This window comes from Aquarana catesbeiana, linkage group LG01 (genome assembly GCF_042186555.1).
Source record: "Aquarana catesbeiana isolate 2022-GZ linkage group LG01, ASM4218655v1, whole genome shotgun sequence".
Lineage (NCBI taxonomy): Eukaryota > Metazoa > Chordata > Amphibia > Anura > Ranidae > Aquarana > Aquarana catesbeiana.
Window position 1 is genome coordinate 57,992,583 of NC_133324.1, and position 24,005 is coordinate 58,016,587.

General features: G+C 44.2%; 1 protein-coding gene and 1 pseudogene across 1 annotated transcript in view; both read right to left on the minus strand.

Annotated features, from left to right (window-relative positions):
* EPG5 (ectopic P-granules 5 autophagy tethering factor) overlaps positions 1-24,005 on the minus strand; it is a 194,787-nt gene that overhangs the window by 72,640 nt on the left and 98,142 nt on the right. Inside the window, exons 23-26 of the mRNA XM_073629339.1 lie at positions 18,387-18,614; positions 13,201-13,324; positions 9,206-9,350; positions 4,208-4,382 (exon numbers count right to left, since the gene is read on the minus strand). Coding sequence (XP_073485440.1) covers positions 4,208-4,382; positions 9,206-9,350; positions 13,201-13,324; positions 18,387-18,614 — 672 coding nt within the window. The remainder of the gene's footprint in view (positions 1-4,207; positions 4,383-9,205; positions 9,351-13,200; positions 13,325-18,386; positions 18,615-24,005) is intronic.
* Positions 12,915-13,134, minus strand: LOC141124377 (U2 spliceosomal RNA; annotated as a pseudogene).

Sequence of the window (24,005 nt, forward strand, 5' to 3'; positions counted from 1 at the left end):
ATAAAGACATGCATTTTATTTGGGTACAGTGTCGCACGACCGCGCAATTTTCAGTTAAATTAACGCAGTGCCGTATCACAAGAAATGGCCTGGTCATGAAAGGGGGGGGTTAAGTTTTTCCGAGCTGCAGTAATTAAACTCAATTTGAAGACAAAGCCTGTCACTTTTCTGTTTGCTGATTAAATAAAGCAGATTTTAAAGTTAACTAAACTTTGCCAATAAATTCCAAAGATGTTTGCCTTTTAAAAGTAACAGAGAATAAGGAGTAGATACCCGTCTCATAAAATGCAACAAAAAATAAAACCTTCCCTTCTCTGGCCAATTGGCTACTCCCCAGGAAGAAAAAGCTTTGTTTGATGCACACAGGTGCAACGGTTAGAAATAATTCAGCCAATGACCACCTTAGGCTCGATTCACACGAATGCGTTTTTTGATGCATTTTGCAGAAATGCAGGGAAATTTTTTTAACATGAGTTCCTATGGAACACGTCAATGCATTTTTATGCCTCTGTGTTTTTGGAAAGGGTCTGCAAAATGCAGCGTTTTGCATGTAATAGACTTCAATGGACCCGCATCCAAAATGCAAGTACCACGCTTTTACAGCTTTTTTACCGCGATTTGCGTGTTTTTTTTTACTTATCAACCTCTCCTGGTTGCTAAGGAGAGGGCCGGGAAGCCAAATAATAATAAAAAAAAAAAAAAAAAAAAACACACAGCGTGGGGGTCCCCCCCCCCCAGGTCCATACCAGGCCCTTGGGTCTAGTATGGATTTGGAGGGGATCCCAAATGCCAGAATTTAAAAAAAAAATAAAAAATGGCGTGGATTCCGCCCAAATTTCAAACCCTTATCCGATCATGCAGCCCGGCAGGCCAGGAAAGGGACAAGCGAGCGAACCCCCCACACCTGGCAAAGAAGACAGGAGAAAGAAGAAGACCGGAAGAAGAAGCGGTAGAAGGAGAAGACCTGGAAGAGGGAGAAAACCGGGAGAAAACCGGAGGAAGAGGAGGAAAACCGGAGGAAGAGGGAGAAGACCGGAGGAAGAGGGAGAAGACCAGAGGAAGAAGGAGAAGACCAGAGGAAGAAGTGGGGAAGAAAACATTTTTATTAAAGGACTTGTCAAAAAGTGTCTATTGTCTTTTGTCACACTACACGACTTTTTTTATGGTGAATGGGTAGGGGTACAATGTACCCGATACCCATTCACATGGGGGGGGGGCGATATAAGGGGGCCCCCAGGATTGTCAGGAAGAGGTCCTTATGCCCGCTGACAGCTGATGACTCATCGGTTGTTAAGGACGCGACAGCTGGCTTCCCGGCCCCTCCTTAGCAACCAGCTATACACAGTGTAAAAAAAAAAAAACGCAAATCCTGGTAAAATCTAGGTAAAAAGGTGTGTCCAAAAATGTGGCAAGCACCGCACAAAGCACTGCAGAAACGCTCAAAAGCAACATGCATAGATGTGAATCCAGCCTTATATCTATAGATACCTTCAAACCTGCAGTTATCACATTTTTTTTTTTTTTTTTAAGCAGTCGGTGTTGATTTGTTCAGTGTGTGTGTGTGCTGTTACTGTGATTTTTCTGATTCCAGTGTCAGTGACACAACAACCCTGATACTTATAACCTAGACAAGTGACATTTTCCCTAACCCCCTGTTCAGGCGACAACGGACAAAGTTATTCAACACTTCCTGACCAGGCACTTTTTGTTTACAAGTTTAAGAGCACTTTCACACTGGGGTAGCGGGTCCGTTAGCGGTAAGGCACAGCTAGTTTTAGCGGCGCTTTACCATCTATTTAGCTGCCGAATAAGGGGTTAATAGCACCTTTTGTTACGGCGCTTCCAAATCGCTTTTTCCGGATGCTTCGGAAGCAGGGGCCGTTGTATACAACGCTCCCAAACGACCCCAAAGATGCTGCTTGCAGGACTTTTTTTCCCGTCTCTCAAGCGCACCGCCCCAGTGTGAAAGCACTCAGGCTCTCAGGTGTAAGTGAAAGCACTCAGGCTTTCACACTGGGGAGGCAGAAGAGGCAGTTTTTAAGCGCTTTGCAGGTGCTATTTTTAGCACTAAAACACCTGAAAACTGCCTCAGTGTGAAAGTACCCTAAATCACTATTTTTTGCTAGAAAATCACTTTTAACCCCCAAACATGATACAATTTTTTTTAGCAGAGTCCCTAGGCAATAAAATGGCGATCGTTGCAATTTTTCCTGTCACACGGTATTTGCGTAGCAGTTTTGCCAGTACAATTTTTTGGGAAAAAAATACACTTTACTTTATTAAAAAAACAAAAACACAAAACACCCCAATTTTTTGTATGATGTGAAAGATGATGTTACACCAAGTTAATAGATACCGAACATGTCACGCTTTAAAATTGCGACAAACTACGGTACTTAAAAATCTCCATAGGCGTTGATTAAAACACCATTACAGGTTACCTGTTTAGAGAGGAGGTCTAGTGCTAGAATTATTGCTCTCACTCTAACATTCGCGGCGATATCTCACATGTGTTGAATACTGTTTACATGTGCGTGCACAAAGGGATGGGGCGCTTTAAAAACTTTTCTCTTTTTTTTTTTTTCTTATTTATTTTACATTTATTTTTTTATTTATATACTGTCCATTTATATTTTTTTTTATATCATTTTTATTTCTATTACAAGGAATGTAAACATCCCTTGTAATAGAAATATGGATGACCAGTCCTCTTTAGGAAGAGATCTGGGGTCAAAGAGACCCCAAACCTCTTTACCTTTAAAAGCAAATTATTAAAAAAAAAAAGAAAAAAAAAAAAGTATCTTTTGTTTTCATTTTTTTTTCCTTCCAGCCTGGACCGGAAGTGCCGTCATGATGTCACTCCGGTCCTCCAAAGCCATAGAGTCAATCAAAGAGTGTCAACTTTTGAACGCCTACGGGAGCAGACGGCCACACCGTTGGATCGTTTCTAGGGCGAACTGGTGGTAACAGTAAGCCTGAGAAGTGCCGCCTGCAGAAAAAAAAAAAAAAAAACTGTACCGGGGTTAAGGCTGATATCGTCAACCATAACCCCAGCAAACCACTTGCAGACCACAAAGTATATTATTAGATTATTATTATACAGGTTTTATATAGTGCCAACAGTTTGCTCAGCGCTTAACAAAATAAAGTATATATACGTATTGAGGTCAGCAAGTGGATAATGTCTTTTTTTTTTTTTCCTTTAAATGACAACCACGCCGTACTTACCTGCTCTGTACATTGGTTTTGCACAGTTAAAGGAGAGGGTTTGGGACTTTAAATGAGACATGAGTCTCCACCCCTATGTATACATGAAAAGAAGGGGTTTTGGGACTTTGAATGAGGTAGGCATTCTAGAATGATTTTATCATTTCATAAGGATCATTTGCCCCGCATCACCATTTACCTTGTCCACAATGTATCAATCATTGTGTATGTACTATGTGACTATTATTCCATATTTGGGTCTTTATCATGTCATTTTCTACCAATGATGACTGATCCCTTGGCCTCCCAAAGTCCCAAAACCCCTCCTTTCCGATGGTTTTGCACAGAGCAGCCCGGATCCTCCTCTTCCTCGGGTCCCCCGCCAGGGCTCCTGGCCCCTCCCTTCCACACAGTGCCACGGCTCAGCCCCCCTTCTCATTAGCTGTGATTGACAGCAGCGGGAACCAATAGCGGCCTCAGCCAATGAGGAGTGAGAGTCCATGGAGAGCCACTGCTCTTGTGCACATTGCTATGGAGCTCAGGTAAGTATTTGGGGGGGGGGGGGGGGCTGCTGCACACAGAAGGTTTTGTACCTTCATGCATAGAAGGTAAAAAAAAAAAAAAAAAACGTTGAGCCTTTAGGACCACTTTAAAGTCTTTGCCTGGAAGATACAGCAATAAAAAGCCTTTACAGGTCCTAACCCTAAAAAACTCTATAACGACTTAACCCCCTTTTTTTAAAAAAAGTTTCATCTTGGGTTGTCCACTATATAGCAGACTTGCATCAGGGCAATTATCATCTCATGTTTTAAAGCGCCTTAACAAAATAAATTAAACATTTTGTAGACTCAGTATCTAGCACCGACAACGAATGACAATGAACATATCAAAGCGTTCCCCACATCCAGCGCCAGGCAAAGCATGCCGGGAGTTCATTTCTCTGTAGATGGAACAAGACTTATCCTGCTCTATTAGGTTTTGCTATTGCTTTGCGACTTACTTGGCATGCTGCTGCAGGACTGTCAGGTCTTTGTGCACAAGTTTCATGGCATCCTGGGTGCTGAGAAAACAAGATGGCGGAATGGCCGATACGGGTGGCTTCATCAGTTGCAATGTAGTACCAGGGACCGGGGCGTTGTGCTTCTTCAGGCTGATCAGGATTCTCTCCTTTGCAGCTGGAAACATATCAAATATATACGAATCAGATTAAATAAATGAGATGGAATGCTAAAAATGATAAGATTGGCTAAAGATTGCCCCAGAAATCTGCCCCAGAGCTATTTACAGATCTGACCATTATCACACTCAGTGACGTCTTCTAATTAAAGATGAACGGTGGATATAAAAAGTCTACACAACTCTGAAAAAACGTCAGGTTTTTGAGAGGTAAAAAAAAAAAAAAAAAAAAAATCAGACCAAGATAAATCACTTCTGAATTTTCGCCACTTGAACACAATACGAACTTTTACAGTCAGTAGTTGAAGTGGTTATACCAGTTATACCAGGACGCTGCATACAGCTACAGACATTCGGTAGCCATCCGACTGGCTAATTAGCTGCTGGATTGCTTTTACAGGCGGCGAGAGGGGTCGATAAGGTATATACAGTTATATGGGCCTTTGTGCCATTCCTGGAACACAGAAATATATTCTCTCTAGCAGATTCCAATTTCACAGTGGATAGCCAACAAGTTGATACACATCAATAGCTGCGATGTATAAAGTCTGACCTCTAGTGGGGATTACCGGCAGTGCAGATTTCCACCAATAAAATGCAAGTGTGTGTTAAAGCGGAGTTCCACCCAAAAGTGGAACATCCGCTTATACGCTTCCTTCCCCACTCCGGTGCCACATTTGATACCTTTCGGGGGGAGGGGGGGGGGGACCTGTTTTTGGCAGGTCCCCCTCCCCACTTCCAGAGACGGGGCCGCGACTGATCTCACGGAAGTTCGCCCCCCCCTCCTCCTTCCCCCACCGCTGGGCCAATTAGAAAGCACAGCGCGCTTCGTGCTTGCGCAGTAGGGAACCAAGCTCTGAAGCCGAAAGTCTTCACTGCCGGGTTCCCTTACCAGGAATGGCGGCGGCAGCACCCAGGAGTCGATCTGAAGATCGGCTGGGGTGCCGACATCACGGGCTCCCTGGACAGGTAAGTGTCCTTAAATTAAAAGTCAGCAGCTACAGTATTTGTAGCTGCTGACTTTTAATTTTTTTCACCCAGGCTGGACCCCTTCTTTAAACACTTCAATACCGGGCACTTTCACCCCCTTTCTGCCCAGGCCATTTTTTTGGGGCAGATAGAGCTTTCTTTTGGTGGTATTTAATCACCACTGGGGTTTTCTTTTTTCATTTTTTGCTAAACAAATGAAAAAAGACCAAGCATTTTGAGAAAGAAAAAAACTTGAACCGGGTGAAGATAAAAAAGGGGAGGGAGAATCTATGATCCGAAAGACTTTGCTTAATTCAGTATTGAAAATAACAGATGAGGGAAGTATCCTAGTAGCATCTGTATGTAGATAGAGCTAATTGCAAAACACCCATAGGGTCTAATTAAAGTGACCGGGTGTGTTCCTCTGAATTGAGGGCATATCACAAAAAGAGGGGGACCCAAGGGGGAGGGACGGGATGGGTACCAGTGCCACCCAGGGAAAAAGAATTCGTCAACAAGGAACCAGCAAATTAGCAAAAATATGAATAATTTATTATAGAAATTGAAAAATTCCACATATACACCAAACACAAAATCAAAAAATATGACATTAAGTGAACCAAAGACCACCACTAAGAAAATAAAATAGACAACGTTGTCTAAGAACAGAACAACACACAGATGGCCACCACTAAACACACACAAAAACGTCCAGCTTGATTAATAGACGGAGGTTTTTTTTCGCGTTTCATCCGTCACAGGGATTTCCTCAGAGCATGCGCCATTGCCAGAGCGAACAACTTATATAGCCCTCCCACTTACAAACGTGGTTACATCAGCTATCTGTTGGCCTGGCAACAGCACAACGAATAGACTGCCATTCAAACCGGAAGACAACAAACATTAAGTAAATAATTATAATTATACGGCTGCACACACCTACTTCCCAGCCTTGACCAACAATTTTGTTGAGACACTCATGAGACTTTTTTGTTATGCTATGCTCCATCTATTAATCAAGCTGGATGTTTTTGTGTGTGTTTAGTGGTGGCCATCTGTGTGTTGTGTTAATGTCATATTTTTTGATTTTGTGTTTGGTGTATATGTGGAATTTTTCAATTTCTATAATAAATTATTCATATTTTTGCTAATTTGCTGGTTCCTTGTTGACGAATTCTTTTTCCCTGGGTGGTACTGGTACCCATCCCGTCCCTCCCCCTTGGGTCCCCCTCTTTTTGTGACCGGGTGAAGATAGAAGCCCTGTCAGCAGCGACAGCGCGCCGCTGGAAGGCTTCTTTCCAGAGCAAGTCTTTCATAATGTGCTAGTAGTGATGCATATTAGAACATAATGCTATTATTTTGCAGGGGCGGGGGGGTGCGGAAAAAAGCGGAAGTAAAGCCATTGATTTGAAGGTTTCAAAAAACAGTTAACATTCCCAGCATGCCGGAAATGCTAGCCCTCACATTTGCTTGCTCAACCAAATTGTCAAACCATCCAATGGCTGGTGTCATAACGGATCACATGTGCAACATCATGGCAGTTGCAGATTAACCACTTAAAAACCAGAAGATTTTCCCCCTTAATGACTAGGCCATTTTTTGCGATACGGCACTGCGTCATTTTAACTGACAAGTGCACGGTCGTGCGATGCTGTACCCAAACAAAATTGATGTCCTTTTTTTTAACTTTCTTTTGGTGGTATTTGATCACCTCTGCGTTTTTTATTTTTTGCGCTATAAACAAAAAATGAGTGTCAATTTAAAAAAAACAAAAAACAATACTTTTTGCTTTAATAAATATCCAAAAAAAACTTCATCAGTTTAGGCCGATATGTATTCTTCAAATTTTTGGTAAAAAAAAAAATTGCAATAAGCGTTTATTGATTGGTTTGCGCAAAAGTTATAGCGTCTACAAAATAGGGGATAGATGTATGGCATTTTTATTTTTTTTTACTAGTAATGGCGTTGATCAACGATTTTTAGCAGGACTGCGACATTGACATTGTGACAGACAGATCTGACACTTGACACTTTTTTGGGACCAGTGACATTTATACAGCGATCAGTGGTATACAAATGTACTGATTACTGTATAAATGACACTGGCAGGGAAGGGGATAACACTAGGGGGCGATCAAGGGGTTACTGTGTTCCCTGAGAGGTGTTTCTAACTGTGGGGGGAGGGGGGCTGACAGCGAGTTAAGGATGAGCTCAGGCGTGTTGGCAACCGCACGTGCAGAGTACGCCAGGAAGTCGGCACTGCGCTGCGCTAATCAGAGGCAGTGAGACATTTCCCGATCTCTGCAGCCGCAGATCGGGAAAATGTCTCACTGCTTGCGATAAGCGCTCCACAGTGCCGACTTCCTGGCGGGCTCTGCACGTGCGGTTGCCAACACGCCTGAGCTCACCCTTACTGGGAGTAGAGAGAGATCGCTGTTCCTGATCACTAGGAACAGACAATCACTCTGAACTTCTCTGTCAGAACGGGGATCTGTTTGTTTACATTGACAGATCCCCGATCTGGCTCCCTGTGGAGCGATCGCGGGTGACCGGCAGACATCGCGGCCGCCGGCCATGTACATCAGCTCCCCCCCCCCCGCCGTGCACGCCTGCTATAGCTGTAAAAATGGATCGACATACAGCTACGGTGATTCGCCGGAACGAGCTGACCTGCCGCGGTAGAATGGCGGCGGGCTGGTCGGCAAGTGGTTAAACAGAGGCCAAGATGGGAGCTTCCTTGGCTGAAAACGATAGGAGGGTTTACTTCCACTTTAAGTCATTTTAGTACAGGAGAGGGAGTCTGTAAAATTGTGCAAAACTGAAGGTTAAGGTAGAGTTCAACTTCAACTGCTTGCCGACCAGCCGCCGCAGTTACTGTGGCAACATGGCTCGGCTGCGGGAATTGCTGTCATGTTACGTCACCTTTATATTTGGCCACTAGGGGTGTGCGCCCCCCGCTCGCCCACAGAGCCGATGCGAGTGCCCGGCGGTCACAATCACCGCCGGACTCCCGCGATCTCTCGGGGCACACGGAGAACCGGGATCTGTGTGTTTACACACATCTGTCATCTCCTCTACACAGTCCCCTCCCCCCTTCAGTTAGAACACACACTAGGGAACACATTAACCCCTTGATCTCCCCCTAGTGGTTAACCCCTTCACTGCCAGTGACATTTTTACAGTAATCAATGCATTTTTATAGCACTGATCGCTGTAAAAATGCCAATGGTCCCAAAAATGTGTCAAAATTGTCCGACATGTCCGCCATAATGTCGCAGTCCCGATAAAAATCGCAGATCGCCGCCATTACTAGTAAAAAAAAAAAAAATTAACAATAAAAATGCCATAAAACTATCCCCTATTTTGTAGACGCTATAACTTTTGCGCAAACTAATCAATATACGCTTATTGCAATTTTTTTTGCCAAAAATATGTAGAAGAATACGTATCGGCCTAAAGTGAGGGAAAAAAATCTTTTTTTTTTACATATTTTTGGGGGATATTTATTATAGCAAAAAGTAAAAAATATTGCTTTTTTTTCAAAACTGTCGCTCTTTTTTTGTTTATAGCGCAAAAAATAAAAACCGCAGAGGTGTTTAAATACCACCAAAAGAAAGCTCTATTTGTGGGGAAAAAAGGACGTCAATTTTGTTTGGGTACAACATCACACGACCGCGCAATTGTCAGTTAAAGCGACGCAGTGCCGAAGCGCAAAAAGTGCTCTGGTCAGGAAGGGGGTAAAATCTTCCGGGGCTGAAGCGGTTAATAACTATGTGGTCTGACAGTTTGGTCACCGTAAGCAACTGTCGAGCCACAATAACCTTAGAAAAGTAGCTGCCAGTTCATTCTGTACCTGTGGCTGAGGGCGGAGCATCCACAGGGACAGTCGGAGTCAGCAAACTGGTGTCCATCTCCACCTTGATTTGGGTCCAAGCATTGACAGCTTCCTGAATTTCAAACATGATCCGTTCCATGTTGATAAACTCCATCCATAGATTCTAAAGACAGAGCACATCATAAGACAGTGTACTGCTAAAAGACCGTTGTATTTACCCTGAAGCAGGGCTTTAAATGATAAAAGAAAATCTATAAAATATTTTGCTGCCTGGGGAAATAACAAAGTGTAAGTATGCACAGCAACATTAAAGCTGATCTCCTGGATAAAACAAATTTTTCTTGTAATTTATCTTTTTTTTTTTTTAAATGTTCTAGCAAACCACCAAAAAAATGTAATAAATCACACAGATTTTCTCAGAAATTCTATTTAAAGCGTTTGTTACCCCAACACTTCATATTCCTGATATGTGCCTGCTGTAAATTGGGGAGATGGAGGAGGACGCCCAAATGGACCACAAGTGTGGTGATTACTGCACTTATGTTCCATTGAGAATTACAAGTCTGTCTTCTGTGGTAGCAGAAAAATGAAGGGGCTGCGTGGGAGGAGCCATCAAAAATGACAGCTGAGGAGGGGAAGCAAACCTCACACACTGTCACCCTAATTACCAGTGAACATGTAATATGGTGCAAAAGGTGAAGTTGGCCTTTAAACAACCTGATCTTATTTCTATCGGGCATTAAGTTCAGAAGTGACAGCAGCTGCAGGGGAGAAGAACCCTTGCACGTTTTCGGGGAAAAGGGGGGGGGTCCCATTTGTACCATATTACACCCGTATTTAAAGGTGTACCATGTAACATGGTGCAAAACGTGGAGTTGCCCTTTAAAACTACATGTGCACATTGAGAGGACTGGTCACCCGGCTACACACATCAATCACAGGTGCCCAGTCCCCATGACAAGAAATGAGGGAGAGAAAGTCCCTGAAAGTTCATTTTATAAACCAAAAATGCTGCTAAACCGTGAAATGAAAATACACAAGATAAAAAAGTAAAGTCTAGTACACACGGGCCGAATGTCAGGCGACATTGGCCGGTTCAATAAAAAAATCAGCCTGTGTGTATGGCTGGCTTCTGTCGGACGTGCGTGTTGGAAAACCAGCAACCGACTGGCTCCCGGGTTTTATGATGGGATTTATCAGTCTCTGATAGCAGATGGCACTTTTTTTTTTTTTTAAAACCTGTGGTGTACGAAACACACTCAAACTAACCCCCACTGCAAAAACAAGTGCACACTAGGGCTGGAGCGATTAATCGATATTATCTTTGTCAACGATTTTCATTATCGATTAGTTGGTCCGCACCTTCCTCCCTGCTAGTCTGTTAGAATCCTCCTGTGTACAAGGCGGTGGCGGCGGCGGCGCCGTATTCTCATGAGAATACGGCGGCGCTCATGTAACCAGGCACGTCCACGCCTCTTCTCCTCGCTGACGTCAGCTGGTGTTCCAGGGGGTGGGTGGAATAGTGCCCCATCATTGGTTTTCCTGGGGGGGGGGAATGGTGCCCCATCGTTGGTGTTCCGGGGTGGGAAATAGTGCTGCCCCATCATTGGTGTTCCCGGGAGGAATAGTGCTGCCCCATCATTGGTGTTCCCAGGAGGAATAGTGCTGCCCCATCATTGGTGTTCCCAGGAGGAATAGTGCTGCCCCATCGTTGGTGTTCCCGGGAGGAATAGTGCTGCCCCATCATTGGTGTTCCCAGGAGGAATAGTGCTGCCCCATCGTTGGTGTTCCCGGGAGGAATAGTGCTGCCCCATCATTGGTGTTCCCAGGAGGAATAGTGCTGCCCCATCGTTGGTGTTCCCAGGAGGAATAGTGCTGCCCCATCGTTGGTGTTCCCGGGAGGAATAGTGCTGCCCCATCGCTGGTGTTCCTGGGAGGAATAGTGCTGCCCCATCGTTGGTGTTCCCGGGAGGAATAGTGCTGCCCCATCGTTGGTGTTCCCGGGAGGAATAGTGCTGCCCCATCGCTGGTGTTCCTGGGAGGAATAGTGCTGCCCCATCGTTGGTGTTCCCGGGAGGAATAGTGCTGCCCCATCGTTGGTGTTCCCGGGAGGAATAGTGCTGCCCCATCGTTGGTGTTCCCGGGAGGAATAGTGCTGCCCCATCGCTGGTGTTCCTGGGAGGAATAGTGCTGCCCCATCGTTGGTGTTACCGGGAGGAATAGTGCTGCCCCATCGTTGGTGTTCCCGGGAGGAATAGTGCTGCCCCATCATTGGTGTTCCCGGGAGGAGTAGTGCACCATCGTTGGTGCTCCCGGGAGGAATAGTGACCCATCATTGGTGTTCCCGGGAAGAATAGTACTGCCCCATCATTGGTGTTCCCGGGAGGAATAGTGTCCCATCATTGGTACTCCCGGGAGGAATTGTGCCCCATCACTGGTGTTCCCAGGAGGAATAGTGCTGCCCATCATTGGTGTTCCCGGGAGGAATAGTGCCCCATAATTTTCATTATTACTTTAAATAAATGAAAAAATTGCATATTACGTTTTTTAATGATTTTATCCGATTAAATCAATTAATCGAAACAATAATCGGCCAAGTAATCGATTATGAAAATAATCGTTAGTTGCAGCCCTAGTGCACACACAAAAAAGTGCACAAAGTGTACACATGGATCTCCTCTGAAGAGGAAAGACCCTAATGCCCCGTACACACGGTCGGATTTTCCGATGGAAAATGTCCGATCGGAGCGTGTTGTCGGAAATTCCGACCGTGTGTGGGCTCCATCGGACATTTTCCATCGGATTTTCCGACACACAAAGTTGGAGAGCAGGAGATAAAATTTTCCAACAACAAAATCCGTTGTCGGAAATTCCGATCGTGTGTACACAAATCTGACGGACAAAGTGCCACGCATGCTCAGAATAAATAAAGAGATGAACGCTATTGGGCACTGCCCCGTTTATAGTCCCGACGTACGTGTTTTACGTCACCGCGTTCAGAACGATCGGATTTTCCGACAACTTTGTGTGACCGTGTGTATGCAAGACAAGTTTGAGCCAACATCCGTCGGAAAAAATCCTAGGATTTTGTTGTCGGAATGTCCGATCAATGTCCGACCGTGTGTACGGGGCATTACTCTGATCCCCTGGGGGGCGCAAGGCTCCTGACAGGGACTGAGGTACTCACTGGCTCACCTGGCCAAAATCCCCGTTCTCTGGGAGGTTTGCCGAAACAGACCAACTCCTAAGTACTAGATGTGACTCCCACAAAGGGAGACCCCATGAGAGGGCAAACCAGACCAGAAGGCCATGTCCTGTCCACCCCCTCCCAAGACTTTCAGGGAAGGCCCGAGGAGTGGACCAACACCCAACTAATCACGGTGAGTAAAGTGTACAGTGCAAGTGACAAAACACACATATAAAAGTGGGGAAAGGGAGGTGGAGAAGTGCCATAGTGTAATACCATGGTGGGCCCTTCGGTCAGGAAACAAATTCCTCTGGTCCCAGCCAAAAAGGCCCGGCCCTAGAGGAAAGTGTGAAAAAAGTGTGTATATGGTGCAGTGACCTTGGTGCCAGAAAAACTCAAGATGAGCGTCCCCACCTGTGAGATTTACGGCACCCCTGGACTGTCACTCCAGGGGCACATACACCACGGGCTTCTCTCACAGCCCAGCCTTCAGCCAGACAAATGCAGCCCCATCTCTACCAGGAGGCATCGGAATTTAGCTTAGGGAGAGCCTTGCCTGCAACTAGGGGCAAGCCTTGGACCCAAGGAGGAAAAAAGGCCCTTCCACCGCCATCTCAATTCCTTTCCTTACCAATTATATCAGAAAGGATACTCGCCAGCGACCCCACACAGCAGGAGGCACAGACATTCTCCTTTTCTTCCCAAAGACTGATAAGAACAGATACTACACTTGATCTCAGCCAAAAGGCCGAGATGCCACTGTCATATGAATTCTATCACAAGCTGACAGTCTGTATGGTGGTCTTTCAGTCATTTTTCTTCTCACCTGCTCGCCGCGCGTGATCTTGGCCAATCGGTGCGGGTCGTAATGCTTGGTCAAGGACGGGATGTAGACATCTCCTTTTTGAAACTTGTCATCCTCCAGCCACACAATAAAAACATTAAACAACCTGTCGACCAAGAATAAATTGATTGGGCTTTAAAACTGAAGTATAATATACACATATAATACCTTGCATGGATAAATCCCCACCCACCGATCAACATGCAATTAAAATGTTCTAATCACTGATAGTGGGGTGTTGTAACTTGATAAAAAATGATATGGAGTCCACAGCTCTTATATTCGCTCCATAATGCACCGATCTGGATTCCTATCCATGTCTTCAAAAAGTGCAGCACCATATTCCGTACATTGATATGGAAGAAACAAAATTCCCCGTAATTAAACTGGGAACTCTAAAGGAATCAAAGGACTCGTAACCCATATTACTATTACCTGGCAGCTCAATTGCAGCATATCACAGGCTGGCGTAACATTGAGTCCTCTGACCCTGTTGGAAACATTATCAGAACACTGCTATATAATGACAATCTTATGGAATGCATTGAGGTAGGAGAACTTAGAACAATGTCACAATATCCCACAATGGCACTAATAGAGAAGATCTGGTGTAGAACTAAACAACACTTTCAATATACGGGCTATACCCACTATTCCCGTATTCTTAACAATAGCAATTTACCCGAACTTGGTGAACTACGAGGCTTTTCCACCTGGTCTATGTGTGGTCTGGTTTACATTTCACAGCTATACCCTGGAAACTTACTGAAAGATTTTCAATCTCTGAGAGAGGAATTTGGCTTACCAAATAATCTGTTCTTTAAATATTTAGGCATGCCATCTCTTCTCACTGCAGAGTGCATGAGCATTCATGGGAAATGTAGTTCCAAAACATCTGGGGTGCCAAGGTTCGCCATCACTGGTCTAGGCTAACTAACTAGGAGAAAAACTACCCTGTTTCTCTGAAAATAAGCCCTACCCTGAAAATAAGACCCAGCGTGAATTTTCAGGGATGGCTGCAAGATAAGCCCTAGTTAAAGTCCTTGTAAAAACATATAATCCGTTTTGTAAAAAGATTGTATAATGTGCAGTGTGTCTCCCTTGTGTAACTTTATTGTGGAAGATACCTTATTTACAGCGCCGCTGTGCGCTCACGTGACCCGTCGGAGATCTTCTCCTCTCCTCCCGGCTGACGTCAGCACCCCCTCCCTCAGTGCTGAGGGTGGGCTGACATCAGTGGGGATCTCGGCCCCTCCCTCTGCAGTATTCGGAGCGGGGAAGAAGAGCTTGGGGGGGGGGGGGTCACGTGAGCGCTGTAAATAAGGTATTTTTCACAATAAATATACACAAGGAGACACACTGCACATTATATAATATTTTTACAGAACGGATTACATAATTTTACAAAGACTTTAACCAATGTTTTTCGGATTACAGAATGTCATAATGCTGATTCCTGAGATGACGGGGAGAGAAGACAGGGGACACAGGAACTTTTTAAAAAACATTTTATTGTTTTATTCCAGGTTTTTTTTTTTTAGAACATAGAGAGGGGTAAATGACACAGCACAAGCACTGTGCTGTCCATCATGCTTTAAAGGATCAGGAGATAGAGATATCTATCTCTATATATATTTCTTATTATATATTAATATATACCTGTATATATATATATATATATATATATATATATATATATATATATATATATATATATATATATATATATATATTTTTTTTTTTGTTTGGTTCAGGTGACAAAACTCTCAGATGTAAACAGGTGCCATTGAAATGAATGGGATTTTGCTTGTTGGGAGTTTTCGGGCGTTTTACGAGCTGAAAATGTTTAGGTATGAATGCAGCCTTAATTGTGATACTGTTCACGGAGATTGGATTGTATGTAGTAGGGCTGGGAGATTTTCTTAAAAAAAAACTCGATTCACGATTCAAATCAAGTTTTTTTTTTTTTTTTTTTTGACACCCCGCTGGTCCTGAGGAGCTGCGGGCAGGAGTTTTTAGGCGAGGCCATGGCTTTGGCCTAGTCCGCGGCGTCCGGCCTCGTGGACTAGGCCGAAGCCGTGGCCTCACCTAAAAACTCCTGTCCGCAGCTCCTCAGGACCAGCGCGGTGAAAAAAAAAAAAAATTGAAAAAAATTGATTTGCTTAAATTTTGAATCGATTTGAACTCTCAACTCGATTCAAGATTTAAATCGATTTTTTCCCCAGCCCTAGTATGTAGCATTGATAGGTGAATATTGGCATTCTCTGTCTAATTCCACTAAAAGCACTGCATATAGCACAGTGGTAATTTGACTTGCAAAGGTCAATTGTGTTTTTTATTTTTATCTGTGTTCTTATTTACCCGTTTCAGGTACATGTTTTTCTATTGTGGATTGCACCCCATTTCCAGGGGTGAGAGCCTCCCTTGGCCTGCTCTCTGGGCCTCTGTGGTTTTGAGGAACAGAGATAAGGGAAGGGATAGGTGGAGGACACAATATCTGCTGTAAAATATACTCAGGGTGACTTGTCAGTCTTATCTTATGCCCCTTTCACACGGGCCGGATCTGTTGGACGGACTACACTAGCTCAGCACAGGGATCAGATGGCAGGCGGGTGACAGCGGATACATATCCACCATCACCTTCCTGCCCATAGAAGTCCATTGGTGGCCAACTCGGATCCGCCTGAAAACCGGACAGGCGGATCCGATTGAGCCGATCGCGTGAAAGGGGCCTTATCTTACAATATTTTATTTTGTTTCACATGCACTGTTTTATTACATGCGGTAACATTGCATTTATCATAATGCCAGCATGATAAACTTACTGATGGATTCGCGTCTTATCGACTGTTTGTTTTGTATTCAGGAAACATTTTTTACAGTAAAATCTGATTTTAAAAAAATGTTCCAATCAAATCATTTTGTTTTGAAGAAATATCATTCTTGGGGCTCAGTATGATGCTCTTTGCTCTGAGATTGTTAGGAGGGGTCGGCAGGAACCTGTATACATCACAGCACCGTGCCTCAAATCTCCCTTCACAAGCTGCAGCATTATATGTAAGAAATAATCCCTGCCATTCATTGGGATCATTCACACACGGGCCATATAGTGCGAATCGGTCGTTTGTTTATGTGTCTGAAGCCGCTAGGACAGCCTATGTAATTGGAGAGGCAGGGAGGTGATGTCTCGCTTTCCACCTTGTCCAATCAGAGAACACTTTGCATTTATTCAGAACATGCAAAGAATTCTCTGAATGGCGCCTGTGCTGAGCGGCCGACCTCCTGTGTTCACAATGCATCATGCCAGACGCCAAGCACAAGACCTAGAAGTAGAGATCACTGGAATAGCAGCATTTACTTCAATGATGTCCAGCTACCGGGGACATCAGGCAGGTATAGTATATCCACTTGACCTCTGGAAGATTTACCCCCCCCCCCCCCCCCTTCATAACCAGGCCATTTTTTTGCTATTTGGCACTGTGTTATTTTAACTGACAATTGCGCGGTCATGCCATGCTGTACATAAATTTTAAATGTATAGAACTTTTTTTCCACAGATAGAGCTTTCTTTTGGTGATATTTGATCACCACTGGGCGTTTTTCTTTTGCACTATAAACAAAAAAAAGGCCGACAATTTTACAAAAACAAAAAAAAAAAAAAACAAACAAACAGGCCAATTAAGGCCTTTTTTGGTAAAAAAAAAAAAAAAATTCAAATTTAACGAATGGTTTGCGCAAAAGTTATAGCATCAAATTATGATATATACACACACACTGGAATTATTCTTTTTTTTTCATGCTAGTAATGGCAGCGATCAGTGAATTATAGCGGGACTGTGATATTGTGGCAGACAATCTGACACTTTGTGGGAACCAGCGACACCAATACAGTGCCCAGTGCTAAAAAATGTGCACTGTCACTGTACTAATGACACTGGCTGGGAAGGGTGTTAAACATCTAGGGTGATTAAAGGGTTAAATTGTGTGCCTAACCAGAGATTATGTGTACACAGTGTAGTGTTTTTAAGGGACGTGCTGGATTTTATTCCCTGCTTTGCAGGAATTAAATGGGCAAATGGGCGTACTTGTACATACCCTTTAATTGGCGGGGCTAGTAGGCGCGTGCGCTGTGTACAGCATGACCAGCAGACTCGATGTCCGCCGGTCTCCCAGCGATTGTGCCACGGAGCCGCAGAACAGGGAAGTGCCTACGTAAACAAGGCATTTCCCTGTTCTGCCTTGTGTCATGACAGATATCACTGCTCCCTGTGATCGCTGTCATGTGAGTAGTAGCCCACCCCCCCCCCCCCCCGCAGTTAGAATCACTCCCTAGGACACACTTAACCCCTTGATTGCCCCCTAGTGTTTAACCCCTTCCCTGCCAGTGTCATTTACACAGTAATCAGTGCATTTTTATAGCACCGATCGCTGTATAAATGACAATGGTCCCAAAATAGCGTAAAAATTGTCCGACGTGTCCGCCATAATGTCGCAGTCACGATAAAAACAGCAGATCTCCGCCATTACTAAAAAAAAAAAAAATATATATATATATATATATATAATAAAAATGCCATAAATCTATCCCCTATTTTGTAGACGCTATAACTTTTGTGCAAACCAATCAATATACGCTTATTGCGATTTTTTTTTACTAAAAATATGTAGAAGAATACGTATCAGCCTAAACGTTTTTGTCGCTCTTTTTTGTTTATAGCGCAAAAAATAAAAAACGCAGAGATGATCAAATACCACCAAAAGAAAGCTCTATTTGTGGATAAAAAAGGACGTCAATTGTGTTTGGGTGCAAGGTCGCACGACCGCGCAATTGTCAGTTAAAGCGATGCAGTGCCGAATCGCAAAAAGTGCTCTGGTCAGGAAGAGGTTAAAATCTTCCAGGGCTGAAGAGGATAACAATCCAGTCTGGACTGACCGGTGTTCCTGAAAACGCATACACCACTTGAGCATAATTGCCCCAGATTGTTACAACACACACACGTGTTTCTGCACAGAACGGCTTCCCTGTAGCAGTAAATCGGCTATAGGGTGATCATGAACTGGATATACATACTTACAAGCTGGACCAACGTAAAAAGTATACCATGCCTGGAATTCATCTTTTTTAATATGGAATATATCACTAAATTTACAATTGCTGGACTCCTTACTTGACCAGCTCCTTGTGCAGATCTGGAGACGTCATACACTCCGGTGAGCTTCCCCCCGAGTCTGAGAAGACCGGAGATCCATCCAAGGGGCCGAGGGCTCGGATGGCTTTGCTTGCCAAGTGGTGAAAATCAGCCACTTCTATCAGGCGGCGCTTCATCTGTTTGAGGAGGTGATGGTGGGCCGGGCTGCTGAAGAACCTCTTCCCGATACATCCTTCAACCGGTAACCTGTCCACAGAAAACACCCAAGGCTGAATTCATAATAACACAACAGCACAAACATGTTCTGGCAACATGTAACTTTCCCCTCCCATGTCAGCAGGCCGCTAAATGAAGAACAAAGCAAAGCTGGGTATCTGCACATTCCATGCCATGATATAAGTGTCAGGAGACCCCAGATATGGACTTTCCAACAACCTCAATACTGCACCCCGAGGCAACCCAACCAGCTGAGAAATCAACAGGAAGTTGATGGGGGCCTGCCACTGGCTTAGACCTATAGCTCTACGATTAGCCAGGCTCCCGCTTCCTGTTGACTGTAGAGCTATGGGCTGGACTCAGCAGGGGTGTGCAAGACCTCAGCAGAGGTCCCACTGCTTCCACACAGATTTCAAGGGACTTTCTCTGCAGCATGCTGGCAGGGGAAAAAAAAAAAAACTAACATCATAGATGGATCAAAATTAAGCATAGATCGGCTTGAATTTCGATCCATGTGTAGCCATTCCTGTTCATCAGAAGTCGACCCTTGGAATGTTGAAATACATTTGCCGATCAGCAGCTGCAGCCACTGATCAGTGTATTCTGACAGCAGAGAGTCCCGCTGTCAGAAAACAATTCCCCGGCGTGGGGGTATTCCTCCATTCACAAGTGAGGTGGATGGAGGAATCTGTTCATCATCTATAGCCAGCTTAAAGCAGAACTCCGGGCAGAATTATTATTGCATCATTGTAAAGGTGCATTCATACCTTTAAAGAAAATGTTATTCTTTCCATTGATTGCGAGAAAATTGGGTGGCCTCTAGAAGTAGTGTCAGCGAGTATAAAATATAAAATTTGTACCATCATCCAAGACTTAATGGAATAGGGGTTTGGGAGCCTGGTCCTATCCTTCCTGTACTGTACCGAGATAGTCCCCTTGCTCCTTTCCTTGTCCTTGGTGAGCCTTGACTGGGGACCAAACCCCTTTTCCATTGATTGCGATCCAGGTAGAGATAGAGATAAAATAACCCTTTCTTTAGTGCTTTAAAGTGGTAGTAAACCCTGTTACCTATAATAAGGCTTGCCTGAAGGTACTGTGAATATCTCCTAAAACATGCACAGTTTAGGAGATATTCAGAGTGCATGCAGCCTGTGACGTCACTGGCGCATATGCACTGAATGCCGGATCTTCAGAGCCTGGGTCGTAAAAGTGACGTCACCGCGCCCCCAGCCATTTATGTAGCCAGAGGCCACAAACCCGGAAGAAAGACCGGGGGGAAGAAAGAAGCCCTCTCAGCGGTGACAGCGCAGCGCTGGAGGGCTTAATTTTAAAGTGGCTGTAAACCCTCACACATACCCAGTGATGTGAACAGCCTCAGATGATACACAGAGATGAAGCAAATCTCCCTACATAAGTTTTACATGTATATCTGCTGTCTTCAGCTTGCTATATTCTCTAGAACGTTCACATCGTGTTAGAAATGTTCTCTTCCTGTTTAGCACTGGGAAAGGTGTCCTGGCAAACACTGTATAATAGCCGATTGGAGGAAAGGCACCCCCCCCCCCACATAGGAAGAAATGTGCTGTGAATAGGCCAGCTCTCTGCTAATCTATTTATAGCACCCACCCAGACACAAATTGTCAGGCTGGTTTTATCCCATGTGTCGGAGAACTTGTCAGAAGTTATCAGGCTGATAACAGAAGAATGGAGCAGCAGAAACACATGGGACTTAGTGTTTTGAAGAGAGAGAAGAAAACACTACATATATATATGCGCCCAGGTCAAATTTCATGAATCAGGTTTACATCCACTTTAAGGCAAGTTGCTCATAATGTGCTAGTAGGCGATGCCTACTAGCACATTACATAACATTGCCTTGCAGGAATTTTTTTTTTTTTCACCAACTGCAGTTTACTACTGCTTTTAAGGTGCTCTTTCCCCTCAACTTCTGTTACATAAGACTGGTGGACGTTCCGATCTTTATCCCCCTGGCCACCAGGCTTACGCCCAGCTCGATGTAGTGGGTGGACCTAAGCGGACTCCCAATGTGTGATCCACCCTCTTTAACTAATCCACGCCTCAGCTCCAATCCCCAGACACACCCACAGCTCTCAGTTCTGCCCTCCTCTCTGCCCACACATGTGCCCATGTTCCGTCAGTCTAGGCGACCCATCAGATTTCGTAACGAAAGTGACATTCCGTCACGGCCATCTTGGTACACCCGCACTTGGCCACACTAAGCCTACAGTCTGAAGTTGCCAAGTGGACGTCTTTTTACACCCACTGAAGTCTTGCATTTCACACTTAATTTTACCACTAAACTGAGCTTATAGCGTTAAATACAGGATTTAGAAGTCCGCGACACGGTTTTAATGTTGAATTTTAAAAGCAGCAGCAAGTTTGCTGATCTGACAGAAGACTGCTGCTTTTAATATTTAACATCAAAACAGTGTCACGGACTTGTAAATACTATATTTCACGATATAAGCTCAGTTTAGTGGTAAAAATAAGTGTGAAATACAAGACTTTGGCGAGTGTAAAAAGATGCCAGCTTGGCGACTTCAGACTGCAGGCTGAGTGCGGGGTCTACCAAGATACCCGTGACGGAACGTAATTTCCGTTACAAATTTTGACGGGTCGTCTAATCTGATGGAACACCCATCATGTTTTACATTTCCCCTGGCGTCATGGGAAATGTAGTTTTCAATAGCGGTACAGATGTGACATGTGGCCAGCTCTAAAGTCCGCCTACCGGCGCTCGGAAGCAGAGGGATTTTCAGTGGAACGCTATGACGTCACAGTACTTTATAGTCATGGAGATCTCAAAAAGTAAGCCCTTCTTGGTTATAATTTGGTAGCTGTTTAATTGGGCCAGCAGAGAGCATCTTGTAAACATAATATAGCAGAATCCTGGAGTTCAGCTTTAAACACTTTATACAGGAAATCGGCTGGGGACTTTAAATGAGGTGAATGCGGTTAGCCAGCAATTGACAGAGTAAATGCAGTCTCAAAATGTATTAAAATTGTTATGCAAACGTAAACATGAATCATAGCCAAGCCACTGAAATGATACATACAGTAAAAAATGTCAATATACGTATCATGGTATAAAATGTAGACTGCAAAGTACACAGGCATGAAAAATACCCCAATGCATTTCGCAAGACCGTGCTCGCTTCATCAGGGGTAGATGCGTGTGTTGTACAACTGTAGGGGGTATAATGAACCAAATAAGTATCAACACAGAGATGACTAATTGTCACAATACCAAGAGGGTACAAAACACATGGCCCTATACTCACCAAAGGCTAGATCAGACAAATGCTGAATACCCAGAGGCGGTTTTTCCTCTGCCTCCTCAGCTCCCGGAGCCAGACGCTCATTACTGCCGCCTCTAGGTATTCAGCATTTGGTAGTCTGATCTAGCCTTTGGTGAGTTATAGGGCCATGCGTTTTGGACCCTCTTGACTTATTGTCACAATACCATCTCTGTGTTAATACTTATTTGGTTCATTATACCTCCTACAGATGTACTACACACGCATATACCCCTGATGAAGCGAGCACGGTCTTGCGAAATGCATTGGGATACTTTTCATGCCTGTGTACTTTTCAATTTACATTTTATACCATGATACAGGTATTGTACAATTTTTACTGTAAGTATCATTTCAGTGGCTTGGCTATGATTCATGTTTATGTTTGCATAACAATTTTAATACTGCATTTACTCTGTCAATTGTTTGCTAACCGCTTTCACCTCATTTAACCACTTCCCTACCCGGCCATAGACAAATGACGTCCACAGATGGGATCTCCCATCCTGGGTGGACGTCATATGACGGTCTGGGCTTCCCGGCCACCTAGGGGGCGCGCGTGCGCCGCTTGGGACCCGGTGCGTGTGCCCGGCACCCGTGATTGCCCGTTAACCGGGCCGGACCGTGGATCTGTGTGTGTAAACACACAGATCCACATCCTGTCAGTTGAGAGGAGACCGATCTGTGTTCCCAGTACAGAGGAACACTGATCGGTCTCCTCCCCTTGTACGTCCCCGCCCCCTATAGTTAGAATCACTCCCTTAGGAAACATAGTTAACCCCTTGTGTCCCCCTAGTGGTTAACCCCTTCACTGCCTGTCACATTTATACAGTAATTACATAGTTACATAGTTACATAGTTAGTAAGGTTGAATAAAGACACCAGTCCATCAAGTTCAACCTGAGCAAGTGTGGGTGCGTGTCTACAACTATCCCTATTTTTTTTTTTTTTTTTAATTTAAGGTACCCATATAGCGCTGTGTCAATTTTTAACAGCGCTCCACACATATATCACACACTCACATCGATCCCTACCCTATAGCATTGATCGCTGTATAAATGTGAATGGTCCCAAAAATGTGTCAAAAGTGTCCGATATGTCCGCCATAATGTCGCAGTCACGAAAAAAAATCGTGATCGCCGCTATTACTAGTAAAAAAAATAAATAATTTTTTTTTAAAAATGCCATAAATCTATCCTGTATTTTATAGACACTATAACTTTTGCGCAAACCAATCAATATACGCTTATTGCGATTTTTTTTTTACCAAAAATATGTAGAAGAATACGTATCGGCCGAAACTGAGGACAAAATTTGTTTGTTTTTTTAAAAAATTGGGATATTTATTACAGCAAAAAGTAAAAAATATTGTGTTTTTTTAAAAATTGTCGCTCTTCTTTTGTTTATAGCGCAAAAAATAAAAACCGCAGAGGTGATCAAATACCACCAAAAGAAAGCTCTATTTGTGGGGAAAAAAGGACGTCAATTTTGTTTGGGTACAACGTCGCACGACCGCACAATTGCAGTTTAAATTGCGACAGCGCTGAAAACTAAAAATTGGTCTGAGAAGGAAGGGGGTGAAAATGCCCGGTATTGAACCGGTTGAAGTTTCCGGGGGCGATTTCCTGTATTTTGTTGCATATATTGGGATGGAGGTGGTTTGCGGGTGACATCAGACCATTTCCTTTTTAGCTTTAACACTTTGACACCTTTTATTTTTGAATGCTCCTGGACCGTGTTTAGCTGGTTTACAATAAAAAATAAATTGGGCATTAAAGTGAATGTAACCCCAATACAGAGATTAGAACGGCAAGCATTAACTGGTTCCCGACCGGCTCCTGTACATTTACGTCGGCAGAATGGCACAGCTGCGCAAAGTAACGTACCCGTACGTCACTTTGAATTTGCCGCCGTGTGCGCGCGCCTGCCCCGATCTCCGTGAGTCGGGTCGCGAGCCCCGCGGACTGGATCGCCGCGGGCATACTCGCGATCGCCTCACGTAGAGGACGAACGGGGAGATGCCGTTGTAAACAGCATCTGCCCCATTCTGCCTAGTGACAAGTGTCACTCGATCTCTGCTCCCTGTCATTGGAGCAGAGATCAG